The sequence below is a fragment of the Onychostruthus taczanowskii genome, unplaced genomic scaffold, assembly GCF_017590055.1.
Source record: "Onychostruthus taczanowskii isolate IOZ18803 unplaced genomic scaffold, ASM1759005v1 scaffold22, whole genome shotgun sequence".
In the NCBI taxonomy this organism is placed as follows: Eukaryota; Metazoa; Chordata; class Aves; order Passeriformes; family Passeridae; genus Onychostruthus; species Onychostruthus taczanowskii.
The window spans coordinates 10,224,615-10,243,334 of record NW_024499462.1 but is presented as its reverse complement, the minus strand read 5'-3'; the positions used below and the strand labels follow the sequence as shown (position 1 = coordinate 10,243,334).

The 18,720-nt window shown below is 35.7% G+C and overlaps 1 protein-coding gene across 22 annotated transcripts in view; it reads right to left on the bottom strand.

Moving 5' to 3' along the window:
• The window catches only part of KCNMA1 (potassium calcium-activated channel subfamily M alpha 1), a 429,782-nt gene that overhangs the window by 176,378 nt on the left and 234,684 nt on the right, over positions 1 to 18,720 (bottom strand). For 15 of the 22 annotated variants that reach the window (XM_041405088.1, XM_041405086.1, XM_041405079.1 and 12 more), the window contains 3 exons: positions 16,111 to 16,134; positions 1,935 to 2,028; positions 884 to 995 (listed from right to left, as the gene is read on the bottom strand). In XM_041405088.1, coding sequence (XP_041261022.1) covers positions 884 to 995; positions 1,935 to 2,028; positions 16,111 to 16,134 — 230 coding nt within the window. The remainder of the gene's footprint in view (positions 1 to 883; positions 996 to 1,934; positions 2,029 to 16,110; positions 16,135 to 18,720) is intronic. The other 7 variants (XM_041405083.1, XM_041405100.1, XM_041405102.1 and 4 more) reach the window with 1 other exon arrangement.

Genomic DNA, 18,720 nt, shown 5'->3' with positions numbered 1-18,720 from the left:
TCTTTGCACTTCTATATTAAGATGAAAATGTTAAAAGACTATTAAAGACCCTCTGGTTTATTTTATTTTCCATATGAAACATTTACGATAACTATTCTTCACTTTTCAGGGAAAATGAGTGCCTGTATTTCTGGAGGAATGAATTGCCAAACTGAGTTTCATATGTTGTCTACAGACATGCCAGTCACAAAGTATGCCATCTTTAGAATGTTTTCTCTGAATAAAAAAAAAAATCACAACATTTGACATTCATTTTTTCTTATGAAAGAGCATATAACATGTTTTCTTGTACAAGAAACTCCATCTGGCACATTCTGGAGGTTTTTTAATTGAGTGTCCTCTCCATTTCATTTGCATTCCCTTTTACATGTGGCATATACCTTTTCTAATGCATTCCTAGCAGTCCAACAAAAATATTAAGTGTCTAAATGTGTCTTCCGAATCAGTCACTTCAGTGGATTCAAAAATTTAGCCACACCGGCTTAAAAAATGCAATGAGAATATATTGATTTCATTGTTGACAATGATCCATGGCAATCCAGTTCAGTGAATGAATGATTTAGATCTTCTGTTCAGGTTAAAAAGTGAGACAAATCCAATTCATGGTTTGATAAAGGCAGGCTGTTACACAGTACTTCCAAAATGGAGTTCTCCACCACTTAGCATAGGAGACTATACTAATGAGTTGAAAACAAAACAGATATAGTAAGTGCTTTTTCTGACAAAATCCACCTCTCTGCTTGAAATTCACTTAGAAAACAATTTTGGTAACATTTTTTTTCTGTTTACACAATGACATTAGATGAAGAAATTCTCCACTGAAATGTGCAAAGTCAAAGTAATTTTATAACAAGCATTTTAAAGGTAAAACTATTGTACTTACCAAGCCAACTTCTGTTTAAATATACTGACACAAACACTGGAGGGACCGTGAAGAAATCTACCACTGAGTTAACTTCTAGCCAAAACCATAGCTTGTCATTGGCTGCTATAAACTGGAAAGAAAATAAAAAAAAAAAAAAAAAAAAAAAAAAAAAAGAGAGACGAAGAGACGAAAGAATCAGATTATTCTCATGCTGATTGCAGGTATCTGTTCTAAAATATTAAACTCAAAAGTTATGATGTTTTAGGTCAGTCCAGAAAAAACATGTCTCACTGGAAGAAGTCTGTATTGTGAATTTCTTGAAAATAACACTGAGATTAAAATGAAAGGTCTAATTAAAGAGATAGATCATGTACATTGTAATAGCTGTGCTAAAAATACTTTTTCCACATTTATTGAAATGTATCAGTAATATTAGAAAAGTGTAGGCAATTATAAAGTATTTTGAAGTACATCACCTTTGTTCCAGCACACCAAGTATGCTGGTAGTAGTCTTATGCATTTGCTGTTCACAAATTTCTCAATATAGACTGGTTTACAGAGTCCCATCATTACATGACCCGAGGAGATCAGCAGGGTGACTCCTACAAGGCATAGTTTGGGACTGCAGCAGCACTTCAGGCATGGAACCACGGATGTGGTCATTTCTCTCTCCTGAATACAAAACCAGCCCAGGGAAACTGGCAAGATTAGATGCCAAGGGCATTGTAGTTAGACCTTGCCTATGTGCTTAAATAAGATGAAAATACCATTCACATTTTATTAATAATTAAAAAGTAATGAAAACATTTGCTTTATATAAACATTAAATGTAAATATACCAATAAAAGGGGGGGGAAAAAGAGTGTACCATGAAGATATTTAACAGAGCAGTTCTATCTAAGTCTTAAAATTTTGACTTACACATTTCAAAACAATGCTCATATTTTTTGCATGAAAGAAGACATTTTGTCCTTCTTTCAAAGAAAATACAATCTCTATTTCAAATAATCACCATATACAGCAGCTGCCTTCCCTCCCTGCCTCTTGCTACCAAAGATGCACTACTTACACGCAAGCCGAAGTAGAGTAGGAAGAACACATTGAAAGCCATGTCGATCTGTAATGTGAAATCTTTGTAGAAATTCTGGCAGGATTCTATTGGGCTATTTGAAAGACAAAGAAATCAGAATAAACTGTCAGTATGTGAGTTTCTACTCTGCTGAGAATTGTACACATTTCATTAAAGACCTTGATCCAGAAATCATGTTTCTGTTTTCCAGTCGATTAGAAGATACAAGCAAGCATTTCAAAGGAATTAATTCATTCATTCAGTTAGTCATTCATACAGTATTTATATTCACCTGTTCAGGTAATATTTGAGAATTAACATGCAGATACCTTTAGGAGAGGACAAGCAGGAGAATACCTCAGGATTGCTTAACCCCACATTAACCCTTAAAGAACTGACTTCTTTCTAAAGGAGACACACCTATGATACTTTAGGAAGATACTTAACCAGTACACAGGTACAGTGAAACATTACATGCTTTTAATTCATAAAACCTTTAACAAAAAATAGTTGCTTAGGAATACATTACCCATTAGCAACCTGGAGTACTTAGTCTTGTAAAATCCCTTGTTTATAAAAAGTTGATTGGATTTTTTTTCTCTTTCTCACATCTTTTTTTTTTTTTTTAATGGCCATTTAATGTACTTTGTGTACGGTACTATGAACTGAGTAGAAATGCAGCATAGCCCACTGGTAAAATTAAATAAAATAAATTGAAGAATTTGAAGCAGTACTCTAAGGGTTAATTTCTGCATGCAGGTTAATTAAAATACCCTTGTGTGTATCAGGCAGCCATTGCAAATTTTAGCTTCTTATTTTATGCTCTATTTGACAGTGGGACAGAACCAAAGCTTACTCTATACAAACTGGTACCTTATAAATATACTTTTATCTAAAGAAGGTGGTAACTTCCGTACGTATCATCAGTGATTTATTTGTGAGGTTTCTAAAACAGGTTGTTGAAGCCACAGTCCAATGTTGCAGTCATTGACCAAAGTGAAAGTCATGTTCCAATATATGTTGATGTATATACTATATATACATAATGTCCCACCATATATACATATATATACACACATATATTGCAAATGATCATGTGTTCATCACAACTGTAATAGAGACAAACTAGAACGTAGATCATTTGAACATTTGGAGCCCTAGAAAACATCCTTTTAGAAAAGCAGAAATTTGTTGGCTTTCTAGATCAAATAAATCACTGAACATTAATGTAATACCAGTTAGTATAGCAGTAGTTCTGCAAATATAATGCTAGACTGCTCAACAAGCAAGATTCTATGCGTTATGAATGTCAGGTACCTAACTTAAGTCATAAAGGAAATTACCTGGACTACCAGGTCATTATACATGCAGCCAAATTTTCCATTCCTTGTATACATTTCAGGTCAAACAAGTTAATTACAGCATGCTCTCTCCTGTCTCTAGATGCATGAATGTATACAGCAAAATTCTCCTTGATGTACAATTGCTTCATATTTTAAGAAGCTTCAGTGCTATAGGAAATCTTATTAAAATTGTTTTTCAAAGGCTATTTGAAAAGGCATTGAAGTTATGAGACACTTCTGTTGAAGTTCAAATAAAATTGATTTACAAGAGCAGGCAGAAGGGAAGAGAAGCCAAATGTTAACATAGAGGAGAGCAGACAATACCTCATATTTACAAACGCAGTTTTAGCTACAAAAACAGTGGATGTAATTTGAGAACCCAACTGGATAATTTTCTGTATGACACTAATGAGAACAAACGATTTTTCAAAATAAGGAAGGCCACACACTGAGACACAGTGCACCCTACCAACAGGAAGTACAATCAACTGTACAGAGGAACAGAATCAACAGCCCTGCACCAACCCTTAACTCCCGGTTAGGTTCCTGCAAAAGCTGGAGAAATTCACTGAAGCTAATGGAATTGCAGAGGTTTATAACCAGGATGGAGAGCAATTTTTAGTTAAGGTCAGCTAAGGTTGCAGCTAACAGCTCTACTTTTGTGTCACTGTCCTTCACAAAAACCTACAAGATCTGACAAATTACCTAATGCATAATACATCTTCATTTTTTTTGCAAAACACTTAGCACAATGGATGACAATTCTGATTTGTGACTTTTGTTCCCCTAATACCAAAACTGCTGTTTCTGCTAGTCATATCCTTTAAACTTCCTTCATTTCAGAAAGCATCCCTCTCTTTCAATGTTTAAGTTGTCCGTTTCAAAGACAAACACAGAATCCTTTTTTTTATTTCAAATGATGATTTTGTCAGAAGGGCATGACACTGAAGAAACTATTAATTTTTTCACAGATGGATAATAAAAGATTTTAAACATTCTAAATTAAACTTTCAGTTTGGATTTTTTATTTTTCTTCTCACCAGTAGCTGACATCTGAGCTGGCAGAAAAATATGGCCACCAATATTAATCATTACACAATTCAGCCTGCTGCAGAAAGGAAGCCAATTTGAAACTCAATTTTACACCAAGTAAATCAAATCCCAAAACCAGAAGTGCTGTAAGTATTTCTTAGTAGTGCACTAAGATCTCCAGGACCAGTAATAATACTAATGAAACTCCCTGGTTTATATTAAAATTACATGGCATATCCTATGGGATTTCACCCCATAAAAGGCAGCAAAAGTTTCACTTCTGAAAAAGATGACAGACTATTAGAAATGTTTTTATTCCCCTTCCATGTAAGCATGGTTTCTTACATTTATACCGCAAAAAGACAGGAGAAACTATGATAAAATCAATTAAATAGAATAGTAGCAATGAGAGGAAAGACTTCATATAGATAGATAAAAATTACAGCAATGATGGAACTCTATATGCAATGGGTACCTCCCCCTAAAAAAATGGCAAGATCAATACTCCAACAACTGACATGCACATCTGGTAAATGAGTCAGCTAGGGAAGGAACCCCATTAGAGATGTTTTTCTGAACAGAGAAGGACTGGTGACTGATGTGACAAAAGGAGGCTGTCTTGGGCACAGCAATCACAAAATAACAGATTTTGAATTCTGAAGAAATAATGAGGGGCGCCAGCAGGACTCCCAGAGGGCAGGCTTTGGCCTGTTTATGATGCTGGTTGAGAAAGACCCTTGGGATGCATTCCTGAAGGGCAAAGGAGTCCAGGAAGGCTGGACATGATTCAAGATGGAAATTATAAGTGCACTGAAGCAGGCCATCCCTATGTGTCAAAAGAGGAGCTGGCAGGGAAGACCATCAGCCTGGCTGAATAGAGAACTTTGGCTGGAATTCAGGAATAAATGTCTTTGGAAGAAGGGCCAGGCAACTCAGGAGGACTTCAAGAATGTTGTGAGGTTATGCAGGGAGAAAACTAGAAGGGCCAAAGCCCAGCTAGAACCAAATCTGGCATAAAAGACAATAAAAAACGTTTCTAGAAATGTATTAGCAACAGAAGGAGAGCTAAGTGGAATCTCCATATTTTATTGGATGGGAGGGAACACAATGACAAAGAATGAGAAGTCTAGGGTACTTAATACCTGGCTTTGCAGTCTTTAATAGTAAGAGCAGTTGTTCTCTGGGTACCCAGTGCCCTGAGCTGGAAGACAGATGGGGAGCAGAATGAAGCCCCCATAATCCAAGGGGCAATAGTCAGTAAAATATGACACCATTTAGACACAAATCAAGAGGGCTGCATGGAATCCACCCAAAGATACTGAAGGAAGTGGCAGAAGTGCTCACCAAGCTACTTTCCATCATTTATCAGCAGATCTGGTTAACTGGAGTGGTCTCACCTCACAGGAAGTTAGGAAATATGACACCCATTTAAAAGAAGAATCAGAAAGAGGATTTATGCAACTACAAGCCTGTCAGCCTGACCTTGGTGCTGGGAAAGGTCACTGGGTACAACATCTTGAGCCAGCACAGAGCACATGTAGGACACCACATGTAGCATCAGGTCCAGCATGTTTGCTTTTATGAAAGGCAGTGCTGCTTGACCAATCTGATCTCCTTTTATGACAAGGTGACTTGCTTGGTGGATGAGGAAAAGGCTGTGGAGACTACCTAGACTTCAGTCAAGCTTTTTACACCAATTCCCACAGCATCCCACAGTTTCTCTGCTGGAGAAACTGGCTGCTCATAGCTTGGACTAGATGGGTAAAAGACAAGCTGGATGGCTGAGCCCAAGGAGAGTAGCAAATATGTTGATCTTGTATCTATCTGGTCAAGTCAATCAAAATCAAGAATTGAGTGAGTCCTCAGTAAGCTCACAGATGACACCAAGCTGAGCAGGAGTGTTGACCTGCTAGAGGGTAGGAAGGCTCTGCAGAGGGATCTGAACAGGCGGGATCCATGGGCTGAGGCCAATTGTATGAGGTTCAACAAGGCCAAATGCCTTGTCCTGCACTTGGGTCACAACAACCTCACGCAGTGCTACAGGCTTGGAGAAGAGCAGTTGTGAAGTTGCTCATTGGAAAAGGACCTGAAGCTGCTGATCAGCAGCCAGCTCACCGTGAGCTAGCCTGTGGCAAAGTGGCTGAGGAGGCCAATAGCTTCCGGCCTTATAACAGGAATAGCATAGCCAGCAGGACCAGAGAAGCGGCCATCCTGTGTGCTCGGCCCTGGTGAGGCCACCCCTCGAGTGCTGTGTCCAGCCCTGGGCCTCGCACTCAAGACAGCGAGGGGCTGAGGCACGGCCACAGAAAGGGGAAGGCTCTGGAGCACAAGGGGGCTGGGGCTGTTCAGCCTGGAGAAAAGCAGGCTCAGCAAGGACCTTATCACTCTCTACCACTCCCTCAGGGCAGGCTGCAGCAAGGGGGGGGTTGACATCTTCTCCCAAATATAAGTAACAGAACAAGAGGAAATGGCCTCAAGTTGTGCCGGGTGAAGGTTAGATTGGATATTAGGGAACAATTTTTCACTGAAACATTGTCACACATTGAAAGAGGCTGCCTAGGGAAGTGGTTGAGTCACTATCCCTGGAGGTATTTAAAAGATGTATAGTTGTGGCACTTAGAGACATGGTTTAGTGGAGAACTTAAAGGTCATTTCTAAAATAAATGATTCTATGATTCTCTAATATTTGTAAGTAATTTGAAAGAGAATCTCTGATTATCCATACAATTTTTACAACAAAACTAGTAGTTATGAAGCCCAGTTGTACAGTTACAATAGGCATAAACTACTTCAATGAACAAGACTGACTACAAGAGTGGTAACAAAATAATTCCATTTAATTTTACAGATATGGGGCAAAACTTTGACAAGGTGTTCCCAGCATCCTTAAATCTTTGCTGCCATCAACACCGAAGCCAAAACTGTGCACAACACTTTTACCACATGATGTACCACCTGTCATTTCAAATCAAAGGACCTTACTGCTGTTTAAAGAACTATTTTTGTCACCAGTTTACATCATGTATTTATTATTCTTGCTTATTTCTGGTTGGCTTAAAATGATTCTAATGCATCAAAATGTTTCTACTGGAATTATTCCTTGAATAGTCATAAAATGAGTGGGAGAGAGCAAAAAATGCTTTTTAATGTTTTGTGAAATTGTTTCTGTGAGTATATTAATATGAAAGTTCCCACAGAAGCCTTCATATATTTCCAGGATTTTTGAAATTGAAACAGAGTTGAAAATAACTTGAGTGGGTTTTACTGTATCATTTCACCTCCTGGCAGGAGCTGTAAAGCCCATTGCAAACTTCAGATCAAAGCCTTAGTATGAACTTAGAACCTGTGTCCTGGTGCAGTCACTGCCATTATGACCACACAGAAAAAGGAGAAGGAGTTCCACACTCATTCCGACTTTCAACCAGCTTTGCAATCACAGTGACAGCTGTCTGGATGATTTTACATTAAATGTTCCCCACAATAATGGGAAAGCTTTTGTACACCCAATTCAGCACTTGAAATAACTATACAATATGCAATTTACAGTTCTTCCTAGGTAAGGAAGTGGACTCTTGTATTTTTGGCACGTCGTGTCAGTCTGCTCCTAATGTTTTTTAGCCTTTTTTTTTCTCTTACTTTTTAAGGACAAGGCATGCAAAGACTAAGATGGATGCCACTTCTTACCTATGTATATTTTTTTAAAGGGAAAATGTTTATTTAAAGACATATTAATCTAGTTGTATTTTGTCAAGTGTTTTGAAGATATGTATATAAAATTTCATAAACCGCCACAGAAGAAATTACTTCTACTGCAACTTCAAGAAAGTATTGATGTTAATACCTTACTACAGCTGCTACAACTTCAGAACTTTAAGAAGCTATTGAAAATTTTAGAAATTCAGAGAATTTTCCTAATTTACAATTGTAAGTTTTGCAAATCTGCTTTCTGAATGGTGGAGGAAAAGCCAAATCCATTACAGAAACAAGATAAAATATTTTTTAATATTTTTAAATTTTTTAAATATCAATAAAATAAAATATAAAATTTAAAGAAGTGATCATATGAAAAATCAGGAAGTTTTTATTTCCTGTATTCAGGACAGTTTTTAGACTGCACAACACAGTACATTGTATGGAAAACCAGTAAAATGTGCACTTTCCAATCTCCATTGAGGAGAGTAAAGGAGGAATGTCTATTGAGGAGAGTAAATTTTAAAATGAAATTATAGCTACGTACAGAAATACCAGTTGATGCTGCTAAAACATAAATAACACAAATAAATAAATAAATACATAAACAAGAGAAACCACTCGATATTTAGAAGGTCATTAGTATTGCATCATTTGAAGACATTCCACTTACTGCATTTTCCAATCGTGTTTCAATGCAATTAATATCTATCAATTTGGGCATGTAATTTTTCTTTCTACATAAAACTGCTTAAAGTGGTGGGGTTTTACTGGAAGCTCCTCTTTAATATTGAATTCCCTCAAATTTACTTCTAGAGCAAACCAAATTTTATGAAGTCTAGAGTAAAAATTGGCACAAATTTGATATAGGAGTGTTTGTTTATACTCCTTTAATGCATATTTTGAACAGTACAGCAAAAAGGAAAATTAAGTTGCTCATGGTTAGGCTTTTAATCTCTGATTCAGTGATGTAGTACTAAAGTAAAGCTATAGAAAAGCCACATGTATCATTTAGTAAAAGCAATTTTCATTCAAGGGAGAAGAGTTTACTCCTTTATGGTTTAGTCACACAGCCCAGAAGGGAATAAGCAGTTAAAACCTTCTTTACTGAAACAGGCATGAACAAATAGCAAAATAACACAGATGCCTATCAAATATATACCTCGGGGAACAAATATCATAGTTAAAACAAATCACCAAGACTAAATTAGAATCAAAGATGTCAAAAATCTTAAAAGGGACAGAGAGCACAACATACTTTTTCTTACTTCAAGTGGCTTCCTCACTTATTAACCCTGTGAGTTCCACCGTAAGAAAAACATTATTTTCTTACAGAATCTGTATTCATCTTCTAAACACAAGATGCTTGCTAAATGCATCTCAGTTTAGAAAGCCCTTCTTTGAGTCATAGCACCAATAAAGTTTTTGACCACAAGTATCTTCTAAATTACCTCCCTCTCCCTTGACATGACGTGGTGCACCACTGGGGAGCTGTTGCTGCCAGCACTTTCAGTTAGTGCTGCAGGAAGTGCAGGCAGAGTTAAGTTGTTTTCCTTCCCAAGGAGGAAGGAAAGCCAGCTGGATCACCAGGACAAGGCACTGGCGAAAGCAAAGTGAAGACACTTGGCCTGCAGGAGAAGTGCCACATAATCTGCTGTCACAGCCCTAAGACCTGGGTCCATAAAACTCTGTGGGATCACTGCTTAGAGGTATTTTTCTGGAGCTAGTGAGTGAGGGAGTAGCAATCCCTTTCTTACAGAATTTTGTAGACAGTTATGGCCTGATAACTGAGGATGAACTTGTAATTATTTCTTGTATCTTATATTATTTACATTTAAATCCTATTTGACCACTCAACCTCCTACAACTAAATTCTTAGCTGTTCTCCTAAACACACAGAGAGTGGGTGAACTTTCTGCGCCCCAAGTGTTTCATTGTCAAATCCCTGAGTACTTTGCCAAGTACTTTTCTTTAAATTCTCAATTCTGACTATTCTTTACTTAATGGATGAAACCATATTTGTCTTTCCACTCACAAAACCCCCTCAACTTCAGCATGCGAAGAATTTATTTTGGATACTCTGTTTTACTATCTTTGTTTCCATCTCCTTTTCTGCAGTGTACATGTGGAGTGGCCTCCCTTCTTCACTTTGATATGCACCTCTCACATTCCTTCTGAAAATAGTTTGATGACCTTAGACTCATACACACTAAGCTGTCTTTGAACTACATCAACAATCAGAATCCTCTTTGTTCAATTTTAAAATAAGTAAAATATAAATCTAATTAAAATGAAACTGCCGAATAATGTGAAATAAAGCTATCTTCCAAGATTTCTTACACTATGTTTAACCTAGACTTTATAACTTGCAAGTACTCTGCTTTTCAGAAAAAAAAACCCCAAGAACACTTTAAATGTCTGTTGTTACTTCCCTTTTCTAATTTCTATTACAACATCTGCTATTCTTGAAAGTCTGATAGATCATAAACTGGCATTAGAATATTACCCTTCTATTTCTAACCTAATTAAACAAATGCATCATGACTCAGCTGTTCTGCAAATGCTTTCTACAACGAAGTCCTTCTATGCAATCTCCCTAGTACCTTGGGAGGGAACCTTGGCAAGCTCTCAGACTAATTTGGGGCAAAATAAACTGGCTTCCCTATTCTCCTTCAAAAAAAATTTCAATATCAGAAGGAAAAAAACAGCAAAACCAGATCAATAAGTATTAATTTGGCATAACTTTGTCTTTTAGTAAACATTTTTCTCAGAATCAGAGATTTTTTTTTGTCTTTTGATCCTTTCACTTCTCTGCATCATGTCATAAAGAATGGGGCTTAAGAGTTTATGTTGTTCTTATTGTCCCCTTTGACTGAAATTTATTTAAAATTTAAACATATATTTAAATGCTGTGTCTTGGCAGTTTTTAATGCAAAATTAAATCCATTTAGAAACTAAGATAGATATGGATTTCCTGTGTGAATGAAAAAGAAGCTCCTAATTTTAACTTCTGTCACATTCACATACAAAATTAGGAGGCAAATTTAGTTGGTACAACTGCAGAACTAAGGTCTGCTTTCCTGATGCCCATCTAATGCTACCAAATTTACAGAGCTATTTGCAATTGGCAACACATCAAGTGACAGTCAAGTAACATTGACAATAATTATTTTACCTAAATGAACTAATAACATTTTGTAAAATTCAGATAATGCTGTCAGTTTTAATCTCTCTTTCTCAAGTTTCCCATTAATTTGAAGCACATCATGCTTCTTCACAGACTCCCCAGTAAATCATAAGCCAATGTTCTAGAGCATTCAAGCAAAATCACATTGGACTGAGCTAATTTCTTCAGCCCAAACACAAAATTATGTACAATAACAAAAAACTTTTGCTTATAATTTTATACTGAATTCTTGGGACATACAGAAAAAATGCATTATAATTGCTCACTCTGAAACAACATCATAATTTCCTCAGGATGCGTGTCTATTCACTACTCTCTGCATCATGTGTCTTTTCTAATTTTTCAAACAGAAGTCAAAGGAATGTCCCTAAGAACAGCAAAACACCCAGGAGCTCAGTGTTATAACAGGCTGAAGTGAATGGCCTAGAATCCTTCTCCATAACTTCTGACTTCTTTCAGTAGCACATAAATACAGAGCAGGTGCTTTCCTGCAAAATACCCCAGTAAGATTTTCATCCTAAGATAACTTAAATTGAAAACATTTGCTGAGAACCTCATAGATAAGTAGAAAGAGCTTATTGTTTTATTTTGCATTACATTCCTTAATTGTTCATCATGAGCTAAGAACACTGGCAACTAAAAATAGCATGACATTACCTTGACAAAACAATCTCCCTGATGACAAATCAATTCTAGGAAAATGACAGCACAACAATGCCTGGGACCACATTTTTAATTAAATAAAAAATTAAATTTTATTTAATTTTTAATTAAATAAAAATTTTTATTTAATTTTAATAAAAATGATTTTGTGTGAGACTACTAACATCCCAAAGAGAAAAATATGATTATACAGTTTCAACTAACTTTACTCTTTTTTTTTTGACAAATTTTAATAAGGCACTTCATTTTTATCTCTTATACTGATTGCATTATGAAAGGATTTGGTTGAACAGCATATCTCATTTACTGAAGTTGACAATCTTGATAATTTCTCTCCTTCATAATGATATCATACTATCACTTCTTGTCACATTGCTACCTAATAGTTTTTATCAAAGTCTCTCTAGGAGCAGTAAGTGGTAGCTGCTTACCCCAGAAAAAAGAATTGGTGACATGAAAATGCTAGCAAGTCATAGGAATACTACTCCTCTTTCCATGCTGACACTGAACTAACAAATAGGAATTAATAAAGTTAGTGAGAAGTATATCAGCAGCATAAAACCTTTTCATTTATAACATACAGATAAACACTGCAGTAGATTCTTTGGAGAGATTTAAAATTTAATTTTGAAATTCAGAGTTTTTTAAACAGTAAATACTTTTCAGCCTGGCTCATATGGACCACTTACAGCCCTTGCATTTGCATGAATCAATAGAATGATCTATATATCAGCTATTTCTAAAATTTCCTCCTTTTTTAGGAGAGGGCCTACAAACCACTGAACTCTTAGACAAGTGTCTGTTTGAATAAATTTATCTACAGCTACTCTTATCTTGCAGCAACAATGAATTCCTGAGATTCCTTGCTCTATTTGTTTGCAGCTGCCATCTCAACAGCCCACCATCATCATGCATTTCCAGCTCCAACTACTCCTCCATCTCAGTGCCTTTGATTATTCTCTTGATACTGTCATCAAACTATTAAAATTCTCCCTCATCTGACTGAATTATTTGAAAAAATATACACAATGAACAAAAACTAGAATGTTCTCCATCTATCCTCTTTGATTGGAAATTAATATTTTTTTCTTTTGTATATTAGCAAAGAACGGAGCTCTAATTTTCTGTTTGATATTCGTAACTGATTCCAACAAATGATTTTGAATGTACTTTCCATACATTTCTTGCTAGCTTACATACTGTAACTTAAGAAAAAGTAAGGTTGTCCTATGAAATTTAGTCTTATTTCAAACATTCTAACTGAAAATGACAAGAGTACCAGATAAATTGGAGTGTAAAATACTTACAGTTCATTCGTCTGTCTGTCATTTCTAGAATTCCCTCCTATGATATTGTGATGAAAAATATGTGGCTGAGTTTTACTCGTTTTACTCTCGTTTTACTGAGTAGAAATAAACTTCAGCCTAAGGAATCTTATTTGGCTTTAACAACAGTGAATAATGTAAATGAGCAATGGAAGTCAGAAGTATAGCAAAGTAGTAGAAAACTGACATTACATTACTGGATCAGCTTCTTTGGTCAGGCTATCTAATAGCATGATCCAAAGCTATTAGCAACCCTACAAAACCTAGGCACATTGTGTTAATAGTAATTCTAAAGCAGTCCTAATACACAGTTACACCAGGCAGGATATATTGTTTCCTACATCATATGAAGGCAAAACATGAATAATGTAAATTCCTTCCAAAAATCTACACAAAATTAGAAGATATCTTCAACCAATCTTCATAACAAATCTTCATAATTTCAGACTCTCCCTCTTGTTCCTTTTGACGACCTCTTAGCCTTACCTACCCCACCAGCATAAAGGTTCTTTAAGGCACCTTGCTCAATTAATACCTAAGGTACATTTAGGGTACCTCAGGTCATGCAGCTCTGCTGCTCCCCTTCCAAACTATGAGATGTGCAGTGTATCCTTGTAACCTGCCACAAGGAAGCCTGTATTTGTGTACCTGTTACACTTTACTAGCAATATTGAACAGGTGACTTGAAGTAAAAAACCTTTCAACTACCAAGAATAACCATTTAAGATCGTTGATTATACCCTGAGCATCACAGTAGAGCTGTTTAAATTCCTCTGCCTTGAACTGGCTCTGGGCACAATCAAGGCCACATTCACTCCTAGCATGCATCAACAGTTATGACAATCCCTTCTACCAGTTTCCTTTTTTTTTTTTTAATAGTCCCCTGAAGAGTCTTAATTGCATGTACCTTTAATGAGTGAACATTACACAGTTCCTCTACCCATAAACTCCACTGCTGTGGTTTAAGTTCCACATCTACATAACTGCAATCTAGTAAATTTTCCTTCTAGAAAAGCTTTGTTGCAGCTGTGAGACCTGATTATTTACCACCACTGGCTTAAGTGCAATTACCATACTGTTAAGGCAAAATGCTGACTCTATGAAAGACTCACTGAATAGGTACATTTACTTCGCCAAATTTAGACAAAGAAGAAATTAAGAAAATACCTAAACTTTTCAGAAAAAATTAGCCTGAAGCCTGAGTGACAGTCTCACCCAGTGGATTTTTAAATGGGAAAGGCAAGACTGCTTTTAGGCAGATTAATGACACTATGCCTTTCTTTTACAGCAGTAACTTTATCTCCATTAACAAATGGAATAAGAAACTGCCTACAGCTGCAGCAGTTGCCAAATCAATTATTAGAATTCTGATACAAAAGTACTTTACATCAATATAAGAATTATATTAATATATAGTGGCCTTTTTTTCCTAACACCTCTCAAAATGGTTGTAACATCCATCACCTTTGTATCCTGGCTGCTGTGAATGAGAGAACAGGTCTGTAGCTGAACTTATACACTGAGCTACTGGAAAATCAAAAGGACTGGTATAATAATCCCATGTGTACTGAGAGCAGAAATAATTTCATGTTACTGTACAGAGATATGTCTGACCCGGTTTAGAGTACTACAGAATTTTTCTTCATCGTAAAGGGGGAAAAAAACCTAACTGCCATTATATGGACTCTAAGAAGAATATAAAAAAATTAAAGCCTAGGTAATCCTGAATAACACACATTCTTAGGGAAGCACAGCATCAGCATGTGGGTGGCATGACAACCATTGTAAAAATTACTTCCCTTTGGTACTACTTTGAATATATTGTATGTCTTCATTAAGTTACCTGCCTAAACATATACACTACGAGAATATTTTCACTTTACATATACACCTGTTTTCTATGACCATTTTTCAAATATCAAAACATTCTATATTATAGGCCCTCAAAGTTAAATTTATACAACCAATAGTACCTATTCATCAAGATGAATATTCATTTGAAATCCATGCATTAATTCTGACACCAGAGAGTGCACAAATTGTAACTTCCAAGCATACACTAAACGTTTGCACTGATCAACAGTACTAGAAAAATTGTGTTCAGACACAATGTTTCAAGTCACTTCCCAAACTGCTGTTTCATCATTCTATCAGGAAAAAATAGGATTAGAATTCAATCACATCTTATACCGTGTTGATGAAGGTTCATTTGAATACATTTAAGAACATATGAATAACAGGTTGGTTAGAATTGTCACAATGTCATTTGAAAAGGAAATTTCAAGCAGGGTTACAACTCTTCATATGGAATGTCACCATGTGTTTTGTAAATCAATAAATTTTACATTATTTTGCAGGTTATTTATCCTTTAAAAACCCAAAACCCCATTGGAGTTAAAATGCTTCCTAAATTCTGAATTCCAAGAAATTATTATTTACAATCTTACCTCTTTTCACTGTCACCTGCTGCTGAAGTTGACAGCAGGGAAAGGTTTGTCTTTCTGATACTACTGGCACCACTCAGTCCTTGTCACAACAGGGTAGTCAGTGCATCCTTTCCTCCTCACATCTTGACCACACAAAATTGTGCCTCTAGTCAATAAACTATTGTAATATGCTGGAAATTTTAAATACATAGACCTGATACATATTATGTCCTATTCATTCTATAATAGCTTAACTAAAGTTAGTGATAAGCATAATTTACCTTTGCCCAAACTTTCTAATGTTATGGTTTTGTCTTTGTTTTTAATTCCATTTCATGCACTTAATGCTCTAGACTGCATTCAGTGTATACATCATTATGTAAGCACATTGGCATGCACAGGCAATACAAGAATAGATTATAATTAATCCCATAGACAACCAAAAAAGGTGAAGTTGCATCATGCAATGAAACCAGCTTGGCCTGGGCTGCCATGCAGAAAAAAACCTACATCAATGAGTCTGCTGTACGGCTCCTAGGTAAGAGTTGATATGAAAGAGGTGAGTTATTTCAGCAATGAAGTCACAGGCTGAGAATGTTTATACTACTGTCAACAAAATACTGTACATAGCACCAGTATTACTCAGGGATGGGGGAGAAGATGCTTGGTAAGGAGGACAAAAAGGATGAGAAAGAAGAAGAGGGAGGAGGAATTATAAATTACAGTAACCAGTCTGAAATCCAATCGGTTCTTTTAAATAAGCATTTTGTTATTTCATTCAAAATAATTTCACTTGAGCTTTCAAAGCAAACCTGAATTTTCAGTGTATTTTGAAGAAAAAAAGATGAAATAATGAGATACAGAGCAACTTCAAAATGTCCAACATGTTCAGTAATTGATGAATAACTGAAGATCATAAACACATAGATATGCAGAGGTGAATTTTTCAATGCAGTGCACAGGATCCAAAAAACACAAGCTTCACTGATTTGAATGCATAATCAATCAAACTAAATGAATATGGACAGTATAAAGGATGCATTGATATGGGTGATTTATTTGGTCACCTTTTGCTGCTTTTCTAGTAAAAGACATCCCTGGTGAATAAAGGAATGTTTTCTCAGAACTTCTGTTGAATTGCCTTTACCTTACTCACCTTCACAGCTGCACTGAACATAACAACATGACTGGAATTACAGAGTGACCACCTGGCCTCTTCTAAATCATGTACATTGGGCACAGTACCACATAGCCTGATTCCAGAGAGTTCAGAAAGACCTAATTGAGCAGGGAATTTATTTATTGCAGCATTCACTTGAGGTGCTACCCTGTGACGATAAATGTAGGATTTCGTAACACTGTAATGTATTATTGTGTGTTCCATTACAAAAGTATTTTTTCCATATTTATCAATAGGTATATTGTTTTCAAGCAATTTTTCTTAATTACTCTTAAATATATATTATCATTCTATTTTTAGCACAGTTCCCAAATATATAAACTACTTATGCAGGGTAGAAATTCACACAACATCAAAAACTAGCTTTAACAAGGAAACTAAATTTCACTTACTGTATAAGGTTTTTAATAGAATCTATTGTTCCATTTGCAGTACAATTACTTTTGGTATCTTTGTTTTTATATACTAGTAGCTTTGTGAAATATCAATTTTTTAGTTAGTAAATTGTCACAGAAATTTAGATCAAAATAAAATGAAATAATTGACAGTAGAAGTAATTTTCTGGCCTCTTGAAATGTCTTAGAATATTTGCAGAGAAACCGGAATTTGACAGGTAAAAAAAATTTCTCAATTGCTCATTCCAGATATAAAACCTCCAATGGTACTACTCTTATATAGCAAAATTCACATTCTTTTTTCAGACAAACACTTCCAACCTTTTCAAAGGAACAGAACTTGAGTCAAGACTCATACCACTTTTGGCCACTGTGTGCTATTTAACAAGGCTAGTAGAATCTTTCATTAATTGCATCTTAAATATGTGAATATTTTCTTGAGTGTACAGGTATGCACTTACAAACTGCTGCAGAGTGCATGCAAATGTTATTGCCTGAGAAGAAGGTTACTTAGTCAAGAGCAATTAAAGCACTGCTGACAAAGCCAGAAACCAGTAAATTGTTTAAGGCAAGCAGATGAGGAGCCCAAAAATTTTGGAACTCAGAGACTTCCAAAGTGTACCATTCAAATAGCTACTGCACAGCCAGTAATCAGTATTCTGGCATACACAGTATGGACTATAACATACATGTATGTATCAAAGCACAAATGATACATACTATATATGTACACTTTCCCATTGTTGTGGAAATAGAAGAATCTTTATCTTACTTGAAAAGCATTGACTCAGCAAAAGATTAAAAGCTGTCTTTAAGTTAATTCTTAATAAACTCAATACACCAGTAATCTTTCATTTAGCTGTGATAGAGAATTCCTTGAGATTCACAGAGAACACAAAGCTGGTCTGAGTTCCACAATGTCATCACTGTGAATATGACCATAACATAGTAAACACAAAAGAAGAAGAATCATATCCTTGGTATCTGCTACTAATGCAGCAGAGCATGATAGAAGCTACAAATGTAATCCAATGATCAGGTTACAATACAGTTTACCATACATTTACTCAACAGTTCATTGTTCTACAAGCAGTGATTTTTTTTGCTATAAAACCAGCTAATTTGGAGATTCAACTATTAGGTTTAAGAAGAGATTCAATCATCTGTTTTCTGATTGTAGCTAGGAACCAATCTCATGTTAGAAAAGTTTCCCTGCTTCAGCTGGAGAGAAGCTATCAAACTCATCTATTTCATAACAATCTAAAGTAGGAGAAATTTCTCTCTTTTGGTGTAGCCAAAAGCCATAACAAACTTTACATAGTTCATACAAGTCTGCTGCAAATTATGAAACCTAATCATTATGAAGGGTACTGTACTATTTAAAATAAATGACCAGAACTATCAAATGTAATAAAATTTCTGAGATATTTAGCCCTGGAGTTAATTCCTTCCAACCCCTGAACATAAAACTCCTTTTAACAAACCAATTACTGGGAAAGTTTAGTGTGACAAAACAGGGGATCCAATTCCTAGTTCTAGTTTTCT